General features: G+C 54.2%; 1 protein-coding gene across 1 annotated transcript in view; it reads right to left on the reverse strand.

The window, feature by feature from the left end:
* Positions 1 to 11907, reverse strand: part of SPTBN4 (spectrin beta, non-erythrocytic 4) — a 55197-nt gene that overhangs the window by 30227 nt on the left and 13063 nt on the right. The window contains 12 exon segments of the mRNA XM_064402167.1: positions 25 to 327; positions 1273 to 1431; positions 1511 to 1628; positions 2435 to 2622; positions 3571 to 3683; positions 3927 to 4042; positions 4131 to 4211; positions 4289 to 4380; positions 4469 to 4642; positions 6311 to 6462; positions 9194 to 9383; positions 11817 to 11878. Coding sequence (XP_064258237.1) covers positions 25 to 327; positions 1273 to 1431; positions 1511 to 1628; positions 2435 to 2622; positions 3571 to 3683; positions 3927 to 4042; positions 4131 to 4211; positions 4289 to 4380; positions 4469 to 4642; positions 6311 to 6462; positions 9194 to 9329 — 1632 coding nt within the window. The 5' untranslated portion in view covers positions 9330 to 9383; positions 11817 to 11878.

The raw sequence follows: 11907 nt of genomic DNA on the forward strand, positions 1-11907 counted from the left end.
CCGAGCCTCCTCCGTGGTCTCTACCTGCATCTCCTCCATCCAGTCGATCATGTAGACCATCTCCTGGAAGATCTTCTGGAGGGCCAGGTTCTGCTCGAGGCGGGCGCGGCGGGCGCGGACCAGCTCGGTCAGCAGCGCCCACTGGCGCAGGATGTTGTCCTTCTGGGCGCCGATGCGCCGCGTGTCGTAGTAGCCCTCGGACTCCATCTCCAGGGCCAGCTCCACCACCACCTGGATGCGCTCCTGGTACGAGGAGATGTCGGCCTCGATGGCCTCGTGCTTCTTCATGGCCGCCTCCACCGCCGGCAGGTCGTAGCCGAAGTTGTCCTGAAGAGGAGGGAGATGGAGCGGGGTGGGGTGGGGTCCTCAGTGGTCAATGAGGAGGTTGAGGAGGTCCCACCAGCCCTCCGTGGTCAATGAGGAGGCCAATGAGGTCTAACTCCTTCTCCATGGTTAAGGAGGAGATTGAGGAGGTCCCACCAGCACCCCGTGGTCAATGAGGAGGCCAGTGAGGTCCAACTCCTTCTCCATGGTCAATGAGGAGGTTGAGGAGGTTCCACCAGCCCTCCACGGTCAAGGAGGTCCCACCAGCCCTTCGTGGTCAATGAGGAGGCCAATGAGGTCCAACCCCCTCTCAGTGGTCAAGGAGGTCCCACCAGTCCGCCATAACCAAGGAGGTCCAACCCCCTCTCCATGGTCAATGAGGAGGTCGAAGAGGTTCCACCAGCCCTCCATGGTCAAGGAGAAACTCAGAAGGTCCAACCACCTCTCCCCTCATCAAGGAGGTCCCACCACCTCTCCATGGTCAATGAGGACCCCAATGAGGTCCCACCAGCCCTCCATGGTCAGTGAGGACCCCAATGAGGTCCAACCACTTCTCCATGGTCAGTGAGGACCCCAATGAGGTCCAACACCCTCTCCATGGTCAGTGAGGACCCCAATGAGGTCCAACCCCTTCTCCATGGTCAATGAGGACCCCAATGAGGTCCAACACCCTCTCCATTGTCAGTGAGGACCCCAACGAGGTCCAACCCCCTCTCCATGGTCAATGAGGACCCCAATGAGGTCCAACACCCTCTCCATGGTCAATGGGGGGGTCAAAGATGTCCAACCACCCCTCCCCTGCTCAAGGAGGACCCCAGTGAGTTCCCACCATCCCAAATGAGGTCCCACCACCCAACACCGCGCTCCTCACCCCCATCCCACACAAGGGTGATTGTCCCACCCCAAGCTGAGGGTCCCCATGACCCCTCCCACCCCACCCCAGCCCACCTGCGAGACCAGGCGCTGGTTCTCGTTGAGCCACGTCTCCCTCATGACGGCCTTGTGGTCAAAGCGCTGCGCCAGCAGCTCCAGCTTCTCCTGCCGGATCAGCTCGTTCCTCAAGGCCACCTCCCGCTCGTGCTCCGCCTTCTCCAGGCACGTCCAGGCCTGGCAGGTGGGGACACGGGCCGGTCACAGGGGTCCCCAGCCCCACCGCGGTGGTGGGACTCCATCTCCACGTCCTCACCTTGTTGATGTCGGAGATGCTCTTGCCCTCGCTGGGCACGTAGAGCTTGCGGTTGGTGGCCCGGAGTTTGCTCTGGATGGTGAAGAGCAGCACCTCGAGGTTCCCCTTCTCCTGGAACCTGGGGGGTGGCACCGGTGGGGAGGTCCCTGTCACCACCGGCGCGAGCTGGGACGTCACCACCGCGCCCCAGGTTCCACTGCCACCAGTTTGGGTTGAACTGGGACCTCCTCGTCACCTCCAGGCACCATCCACGACCAGTTTGGGTGGAACTGGGACCCCCTCATCACCATCACCACCATGAGCTGGGACATCACCACCATCCCCGAGGTGCCACCATCACCACCAGTTTGGGCTGAACTGGGACCTCCCCATCACCACCACCTTGAGGTGGGACCTCCCCATCATCATCACCTTGAGGTGGGACCTCCCCATCATCACCCCCACCACCCTCAGGTACCACTGCCACCAGTTTGAGCTGAACTGGGACCTCCTCACCACCCCTCAGGTCCCATCCACCACCATGATCTCCACAACCACCATGACCACCACCAGCCATGTCCCACTGCCCCCAGTTTGGGTTGAACTGGGACCTCTCCACAACCACCATGACCACCACCAGCCATGTCCCACTGCCCCCAGTTTGGGTTGAACTGGGACCTCTCCACAACCACCATGACCACCACCAGCCATGTCCCACTGCCCCCAGTTTGGGTTGAACTGGGACCTCTCCACAACCACCATGACCACCACCAGCCATGTCCCACTGCCCCCAGTTTGGGTTGAACTGGGACCTCTCCACAACCACCATGACCACCACCAGCCATGTCCCACTGCCCCCAGTTTGGGTTGAACTGGGACCTGCCCGTCTCCACCACCAGCAGCACGGTGAGGTCCCAGGCCACCAGGAGCCCAGCAGATCCTCACTTGACAGGTTTCTCCAGGGTGCAGAAGGCGGTGAAGGCCTGGAGCTGCTGCTGGACACCGGTCAGCGAGTTGGCGAACTTCTGGTTGGTGATGATGGTGATGGTGTGGTGGATCCAGGCCAGCAGCTCGGCCGCCAGCGCCTCGTAGCGCGCCGTGATGGCCGCGATCTCCATCACCTGGTCCAGCACCTGGTGGGGTTTGGGGTGGGCTTGGAGGTCCTGCAGGAACCCCCCGAGGGCCACCTGGGGCTGGAGGGGTCACCAGGGTCCGGCCAGGCCGGGGAGTTGGGTGGTCGGGTCTGGTTGGTGGGTGGGGAGGAGCGGTGGGATGGCCTTGGAGGTGGGGGTGGACGGAGGGGTGGACAGAGGGGTGGACAAGAGATGGACAAAAGGATGGACAAAAGGATGGACAAAGGGATGGACAGAGGGATGGAGAGGGGATGGACAGAGTGGTGGACAAGGGATGAAGAAAGGGATGGAGAAAGGGATGGACAAGGGATGGACAAGGGATGGACAGAGGATGGACAACAGGATGGACAGAGGGGTGGACAAGGGATGGACAAAGGGATGGACAAAAGGATGGAGAAAGGGATGGAGAAAGGGATGGAGAAAGGGATGGACAAAAGATGGACAAGGGATGGACAAGGGATGGACAAAGAATGGAGAAAGGGATGGACAGAGGGGTGGACAAAGGGATGGACAAGGGATGGACAAAGGGATGGACAGAGTGGTGGACAAGGGATGGAGAAAGGGATGGAGAAAGGATGGACAAAGGGATGGACAGAGGAGTGGAAAAGGGATGGACAAGGGATGGACAGAAGCATGGACAGATGGACATGGGATGGACAGAGGATGGACAAAGGGATGGACAAGGGATGGACAGAAGGGTGGACAAGGGATGGACAAAGGGATGGACAAAGGGATGGAGAAAGGGATGGAGAAAGGGATGGACAAAGAGGTGGACAAGGGATGGACAAAGGATGGACAAGGGATGGACACAACATCTATGGAACAGGGAGATGGACAAAGGGATGGACAAAGGGGTGGACAGTGGGGTGGACCAAGGGGTGGGAGATCCACGGACAGTGGGGTGGACACCCCATGGAGCTGGGGATGGAGATGCGGGTCAAGCCCCACCTTCCCGATGCGCTTCCCCTCCACCGCCAGCGCCTTCATCTTGGAGAAGTAGTGGTAGAAGGACACCACGTAGGTGATGATGGACTTCTCGTCGGGGTCCTCCATGTTGACATCTGGTGGGGGGGGGGGCAGAAGGTCAGGACCCCCCCCCCAAAACCTCCACCCCAGGACCACCACCAGGGCTGGTCCCACCAACTCCGGGCTGATCCATCAACCTTGACCCTTCCCAGAAAAAACCTCACTGCCAAAAAGGAGGTGGAAAACCGGAGGGTGGAGATGACCCCACCCCGCGTGGCTGGAGAGATGGACGGATGGATGGATGGACAGGTGGACAGATGGACAGACCCTGTCCGTACCCTCGGGGTCCAGCAGCTTGCTGAGCCCCAGGTGCTGCTCGGCCGTGTTGAAGGCCTGCTGGAGGTTGTAGGTAGCGTTGGACTTGGTCAGCTTGTGGAAGTCGATGAGATCTGGCCTGGGGTGGGGTGGACACGGTCACAAACCCCCAGAGGTGACCCCAAGATCCAGGAGGTCCCCCCTGTGTCCACCCCGCCGGCGCTGACCGGTGCCTGTGGATGAGGGCGTTGAAGGCCAGGCCATCCCTCCAGCTGGTGGTGAAGTTCTGGATGTTGACCTCAGGGTAGCTGCGGAGGACACCGGGGGCTCACCAGGGGTCACCAGATCTCCTGGGGGGTCCCACGCCACCACCTCAGGTCCTCACCCCGCCGTCTTCATCTGGCACCAGAGCAGCAGCGCGTCCTTGGCCGAGCGCGTCTCCCGGTTGTCCTCGGTCTTGATCTTGATCACCTGGATCTGGGGGAGGAGCGGTCAGGAGACACCCGCGGTGGAGGAGGAGGAGGAGGAGGACGAGGGGAGGACACGGAGAGGACGCCGGTGGCACCTGGAAGCGGAGGATGATGGTCCAGATGAGGCCGAGGGTCAGGCGGTGGTTGCCGTCCACGATGTCGTGGGAGCCGACGTTCTCCAGGTGGACGCGCTGCTCCTTGAGGAACTGCAGGGCCTTGTCCACGTTCTCCAGGGAGTGGATCCGCATCCGGCCCCGCGTCGGCTTGGGCTGGGGGGACACGGGGACCTCCGGCTTGGACAGGGCCCTGCCACCCCACCCCACCAGAACAGGTCCCAGACTGGTGATGGTGGGAGCTGGGCTGGTGGAGAGGTCCCAGCTCCACCCAAACTGGTGATGGTGGGAGCTGGGCTGGTGGAGAGGTCCCAGTGCCACCCAAACTGGTGATGGTGGGAGCTGGGCTGGTGGAGAGGTCCCAGTTCCACCCAAACTGGTGATGGTGGGAGCTGGGCTGGTGGAGAGGTCCCAGTGCCACCCAAACTGGTGATGGTGGGAGCTGGGCTGGTGGAGAGGTCCCAGCTCCACCCAAACTGGTGATGGTGGGAGCTGGGCTGGTGGAGAGGTCCCAGTGCCACCCAAACTGGTGATGGTGGGAGCTGGGCTGGTGGAGAGGTCCCAGTGCCACCCAAACTGGTGATGGTGGGAGCTGGGCTGGTGGAGAGGTCCCAGTGCCACCCAAACTGGTGATGGTGGGAGCTGGGCTGGTGGACAGGTCCCAGTGCCACCCAAACTGGTGATGGTGGGAGCTGGGCTGGTGGAGAGGTCCCAGTGCCACCCAAACTGGTGATGGTGGGAGCTGGGCTGGTGGAGAGGTCCCAGTGCCACCCAAACTGGTGATGGTGGGAGCTGGGGGTGGTGGTCCCACCCCATGTTGGTGGTGGGGAGGTCCCAATTCAACCCAAACTGGGAGTGCTGCTCATTGGCAATGCTGCTGATGATGGTGGTGGTGATGATGATGATGATGATGATGATGATCCTCATCATGATGGTCACAAAGATTATAATGGTGATGATGATGATGATGATCCTCATAATGACAGTGATGGAGATGAGGATGATGCCAAATGCTGGTGGTGATGATAACGACGCTCAAGATGATGCTCATGGAGATGATGATGATGATGATGATGATGATGATGATGATGATGATGTTGATGATGATGATGATGACGATGATCCTCATAATGACAGTGATGGAGATGAGGATGATGCCAAATGCTGGTGGTGATGATAACGACGCTCAAGATGATGCTCATGGAGATGATGATGATGATGATGATGATGATGATGATGATGATGATGATGATGTTGATGATGATGATGATGACGATGATCCTCATAATGACAGTGATGGAGATGAGGATGATGCCAAATGCTGGTGGTGATGATAACGACACTCAAGATGATGCTCATGGAGATGATGATGATGATGATGATGATGATGATGATGATGATGACAGTGAGGATGCCACTCATGCTGTTGATGACGATGATGATGATGATAGAGAATGACAACGATGATGATGCCACCACTCATGGCAATGACGACAGCAGAGGATGACAACGATGATGATGATGACGATGATGATGAAGGTGATAGAGAATGATGATGATGATGATGCCCCCACTCATGGCAATGACGACAGCAGAGGATGACAATGATGATGATGATGAAGGTGATAGAGAATGAAGATGATGATACCACCACTCATGGATGTGACAGTAGAGGATAACAACGATGATGATGATGATGATGATGATGAAGGTGATAGAGAATGATGATGATGATGATGATGCCACCACTCATGGCAATGACGACAGCAGAGGATGATAACGATGATGATGATGATGATGAAGACACCGCGTGGGTCTCCTCACCAGGGTCTCCCCCGAGAGCACCTCCAGCAGCCGCGTCAGCACGAAGCCGTCGCGCAGGTCCGAGTAGAGGTCCCCGACGCGGCAGGCGGCGCGCGCCAGGTGGGCGTTCACCCACTTGGTGAAGGTCTTCTTCTGCACCGCGTCCCGCTCGTCTGCGGGGACACCGAGGTCACCCCAAATAAACCCCAAATTCACCCCAAATCCACCCTGAGACCCCAAATCCACCCCGAGACCCCCATGGGACTCAGGAGCCTCCAGGTGGGCATTGACCCATTGGTGAAGGTCTTCTTCTGCACCATGTCCTGCTTGTCTGGGAGGACATCAAGGTCCCCCCAAATCCACCCCAAATCCACCCCAAATCCACCTCAAACCCACCCTAAATTCAACCTGAGACCCCAAATCCACCCCGAGACCCCCATGGGACTCAGGAGCCTCCAGGTGGGCATTGACCCATTGGTGAAGGTCTTCTTCTGCACCGCGTCCTGCTTGTCTGGGGGGACACTGAGGTCACCCCAAATCCACCCCAAATCCACCTCAAACCCACCCTAAATTCAACCTGAGACCCCAAATCCACCCCGAGACCCCCATGGGACTCAGGAGCCTCCATTGACCCATTGGTGAAGGTCTTCTTCTGCACCATGTCCTGCTCATTTGGGGGGACATCGACGTCACCCCAAATCCACCCCAAATCCACCCCATATCAACCCCAAATCCACCCCAAATCCACCTCAATCCACCCCAAATCCACCCTGGGACCCCAAATCCACCCCGAGACCCCCTGGGACTCAGGAGCCTCCACTGACCCACCGGTGAAGGTCTTCTGCACCCCAAAGCCACCTGAGATCCACCCCAAACCCCCCTGAGATCCCTCCTGGAACTCAGGAGACCCCAAAATTCCAGGGGTTTTTTTTGGGGTGTCTGGGGGTTTGGGGGTTTTTTTTAGGGGGGGTTGAGAAGTTTTTGGGGGGAATTTTTGGGGTTTTTTGGGGGGTTGAGAAGTTTTTTGGGGGAATCTTGGGGGTTTTTTGGGGGGTTGAGGAGTTTTTGGGGTGTCTGGGGGTTTTGGGGTTTTTTTGGGGGGGTTGTGAAGTTTTTGGGGGAATTTTGGGGTTTTTTTTGGGGGGTTGAGAAGTTTTTGGGGTGTCTGGGAATTTTGGGTTTTTTTTTTAGGGGGGGTTGAGAAGTTTTTTGGGGGAATTTTTGGGGTTTTTTGGGGGGTTGAGGAGTTTTTGGGGTGTCTGGGGGTTTTGGGGTTTTTTTGGGGGGGTTGTGAAGTTTCTGGGGGAATTTTGGGGTTTTTTAGGGGGTTGAGAAGTTTCTGGGGAATTTTTTGGGGGTTTTTTTTGGGGGGTTGAGAAGTTTTTGGGGGAATTTTTGGGGTTTTTTGGGGGGTTGAGAAGTTTTTGGGGTGTCTGGGAGGGTTTTGGGGGAATCTGGGAATTTTTTGGGAATATTTTGATTTTTTAGGGGTTCACCATCATTTTTTTTTTTTTTTTTGGAGGGGAGGGATCTGGGATTTTTTTGGGGGGGAATGTTTTGAATTTTTTGGGGGGGAATGTTTTGAATTTTTTGGGGAATATTTTGAATTTTTGGGGTTTTTTTTGGCAGGGATCAGGGAATTTTTTTGAGGGATATTTTGATTTTTTGGGGAATATTTTGATTTTTTGGGGAATATTTTGAATTTTTTGGGGGTTTTTTGGGCAGGGATCAGGGGATTTTTTGAGGAATATTTTGAATTTTTTGGGGAATATTTTGATTTTTTGGTGAATATTTTGAATTTTTGGGGAATATTTTGATTTTTTGGGGGGTGATCTTGGATTTTTTGGGGTTTTTTTGCACAGGGATCAGGGAATTTTTTTGGGGAATATTTTTAAATTTTTTGAGGAATATTTTCAATTTTTGGGGGTTTTTTTGGGCAGGGATGAGGGAAATTTTTTGAGGAATATTTTGATTTTTTGGGGAGTATTTTGATTGTTTTGGTGAATATTTTGAATTTTTTGGAGGTTTTTTTGGGCAGGGATCAGGGAATTTTTTTGAGGAATATTTTGATTTTTTGGGGAATATTTTGATTGTTTTGGGGAATATTTTGATTTTTTTGGGGAATATTTTGAATTTTTGGGGTTTTTTTGGGCAGGGATCAGGGAATTTTTTGGGGAATATTTTTAATTTTTTTGAGGAATATTTTAAATTTTTTGGGGAATATTTTGAGGAATATTTTAAATTTTTTGGGGAATATTTTGATTTTTTTGGGGAATATTTTGAATTTTTTGGGTTTTTTTTTTTTTTGGGGCAGGGATCAGGGAATTTTTTGGGGAATATTTTGATTTTTTGGGGAATATTTTCAATTTTTTAGCAGGTGATCTTGGATTTTTTGTGGTTTTTTTGGGCCGGGATCAGGGAATTTTTCTGGGGAATATTTTCAATTTTTTTGAGGAATATTTTGAATTTTTGGGGGTTTTTTTGGGCCGGGATCAGGGAATTTTTTTTAGGAATATTTTTAATTTTTTTGAGGAATATTTTTATTTTTTTGGGGAATTTTTTTATTTTTTTGGGGAATATTTTGAATTTTTGGGGTTTTTTTGGGCAGGGATCAGGGAATTTTTTGAGGAATATTTTGAATTTTTTGGGGAATATTTTGAATTTTTGGGGGTTTTTTTGGGCAGGGATCAGGGAATTTTTTTGAGGAATATTTTGAATTTTTTGGGGAATATCTTGACTTTTTTGAGGATGATCTTGGATTTTTTGGGGGTTTTTTTGCACAGGGATTTTTTGGGGAATATTTTGAATTTTTCGGGGAATATTTTGACTTTTTTTCAGGAATATTTTGACTTTTTGGGCTATTTTTTGTTTGTTATTCCATTTTGGGGAGGGGTCCCGACTCACCCGCCAGGGCCTTGATGCGGGAGCACTCGAAGCCCTTGGGGTCCCCCCAGCCCCGCGGCTCCGGGGGGGGGTCCCAGGGGCCGTTGTTGTTGCCGGGGGGAGGGGCGGCCCCCGCGTTGTCCAGCTCGGCCGCCATGGGGGGAGGGGTCCCCCAAATTGGGGAGGGGTCCCACAGCGAGCCGGGGGGGGGCTGGAGGAGAATTGGGGGAGGGGGGGGTCAGGTTTTTGACCCCTGGGGTGGTTTAGGGGGGGCTGAGAAATCGAAAATTCAGTGAGACCCCCCCAGGACCCCCAAAATTCAATGAGACCCCTCCCCAAAATTCAATGAGACCCCTCCCCAAAATTCAATGAGACCCCTCCCCAAAATTCTCAGAGACCCCAAAATCCACTCAGGACCCCCCCAAGACCCCCAAAATTCCCCCCAAGACCCCCAAAATCCCTCCTGAGACCCCTCTGAGACCCCCAAAATTCAATGAGACCCCTCCCCAAATTTCCCCCCAAGACCCCCAAAATCCCTTCTGAGATCCCCCAAAATTTAATGAGACCCCTCCCCAAAATTCAATGAGACCCCAAAATCCATCGAGACCCCCCCGAGACCCCCAAAATCCCTCCTGAGACCCCCCAAAATCCTCAAAATTCAATGAGACCCCTCCCCAAAATTCAGTGACAACAAAATCCATTCAGGACCCCCCTGAGACCCCAAAATCCCTCCTGAGACCCCCCCAAAATTCAATGAGACCCCTCCCCAAAATTCTCTGAGACCCCAAAATCTATCGAGACCCCCCCGAGACCCCCAAAATTCAATGAGACCCCTCCCCAAAATTCTCAGAGACCCCAAAATCCACTCAGGACCCCCCCAAGACCCCCAAAATTCCCCCCAAGACCCCCAAAATCCCTCCTGAGACCCCTCTGAGACCCCCAAAATTCAATGAGACCCCTCCCCAAATTTCCCCCCAAGACCCCCAAAATCCATCAAGACCCCCCCCCCCGGGGATCCCCAAAATTCAATGAGACCCCTCCCCAAAATTTTCTAAGACCCCAAAATCCATCGAGACCCCCCCAAGATCCCTCCCCAAAATTCCCCCTCCAAGACCCCCAAAATCCCTTCTGAGATCCCCCAAAATTTAATGAGACCCCTCCCCAAAATTCAATGAGACCCCAAAATCCATCGAGACCCCCCTGAGACCCCCAAAATCCCTCCTGAGACCCCCCAAAATCCTCAAAATTCAGTGAGACCCCTCCCCAAAATTCAGTGACAACAAAATCCATTCAGGACCCCCCCGAGACCCCCAAAATCCCTCCTGAGATGCCCCCAAAATCCCCAAAATTCAATGAGACCCCTCCCCAAAATCCTCTGAGACCCCAAAATCCATTCAGGACCCACCCCCCCCGAGACCCCCAAATTCCCCGCAAGACCCCCAAAATCCCTCCTGAGACCCCCAAAATCCCCAAAATTCAATGAGACCCCTCCTCAAAATTCTCTGAGACCCCAAAATCCATTCAGGACCCCCCCAAACCCCCAAAATTCCCCCCAAGACCCCCAAAATCCCCCCAGGACCTCCATAACCCCCCCCAAAATGTCCCCCAAAATCCCCCAAGACTCCCCAAACCCTCCCAGACCTTCCAAGACCCCCAAGGACCCCCTAAATCCCCCCAAAAAATCCCCTAAAAAACCCTCAAGACCCCAAAACCTCACCCAGGACCCCCCAGAAAAAATCAAGACCCCCAAAATTCCCCCAAGACGCCCTGAATTTCCCCCAAATCCCCTAAAATTCCCCCAAATGTCCCAAAATCCCCCCCAAATTCCCCCGAATTTCCCCCAAATCCTCTGAAATTCCCCAAAATCTCCCCCAAATTTCCCCAAATCCCCCCCAATCTCCTAAATTCCAAAAAAAATCTCCCCCAATTCCCCCCAAGTTTCCCAAATTCCCCCCCAAATCCTCTAAAATTCCCCCGAATTCCCCCAAAATCCCCCTCAAATTCCCCCAAAATTTCACAAAATCCCCCCCAAATCCCCTCAAATTCCCCAAAATCCCCCCCAAATCCTCTCAAATCCCCTCAAATTCCCCAAACTCTCCCCCAAATTTCCCCAAAATCCCCCCCAAATCCTCTCAAATCCCCTCAAATTCCCCAAACTCTCCCCCAAATTTCCCCAAAATCCCCCCCAAATCCCCTCAAATTCCCCCGAATTCCCCCAAAATCCCCCCAAAATCCCCTAAAATTTCCCAAAATTCCCCCGAATTCCCCCAAAATCCCCTAAAATTCACCAAAATCTCCCCCAAATCCCCTAAAATTCCCCCTAAATCCCCTAAAATTCCCCCAAATCCCCCAAAATTCCCCAAAAATCTCCCCCAATTCCCCCCTAATTCCCCCCAAATCCCCTCCAATTCCCCTAATATTCCCCCAAATCCCCCCCAAATCCCCTAAAATTCCCCCAAAATCTCCCCCAAATCGCCCCAAATCCCCTAAAATCCCCCCGAATCCCCCCCAAACCCCCTCCCCCCCCGGCCCGGCCCCTCCCCCCCGTGACCTTGAGGGACCCCCCCCTCCCCCACCCCCCCCAGGCCGGGCCCCCCCCAAAAAAAAAAAAACCAAAAATCCCCCCCGGCCCCGTCCCCATCACCTGCCGGGCCGGGAGCGCCGGGAATCCTGGGAATGTCGGGAATCCTGGGAATGTCGGGAATCCTGGGAATGCGGGAGGGGGAGGGGTCCCG

Source organism: Passer domesticus, chromosome 35 (assembly GCF_036417665.1).
Source record: "Passer domesticus isolate bPasDom1 chromosome 35, bPasDom1.hap1, whole genome shotgun sequence".
Lineage (NCBI taxonomy): Eukaryota > Metazoa > Chordata > Aves > Passeriformes > Passeridae > Passer > Passer domesticus.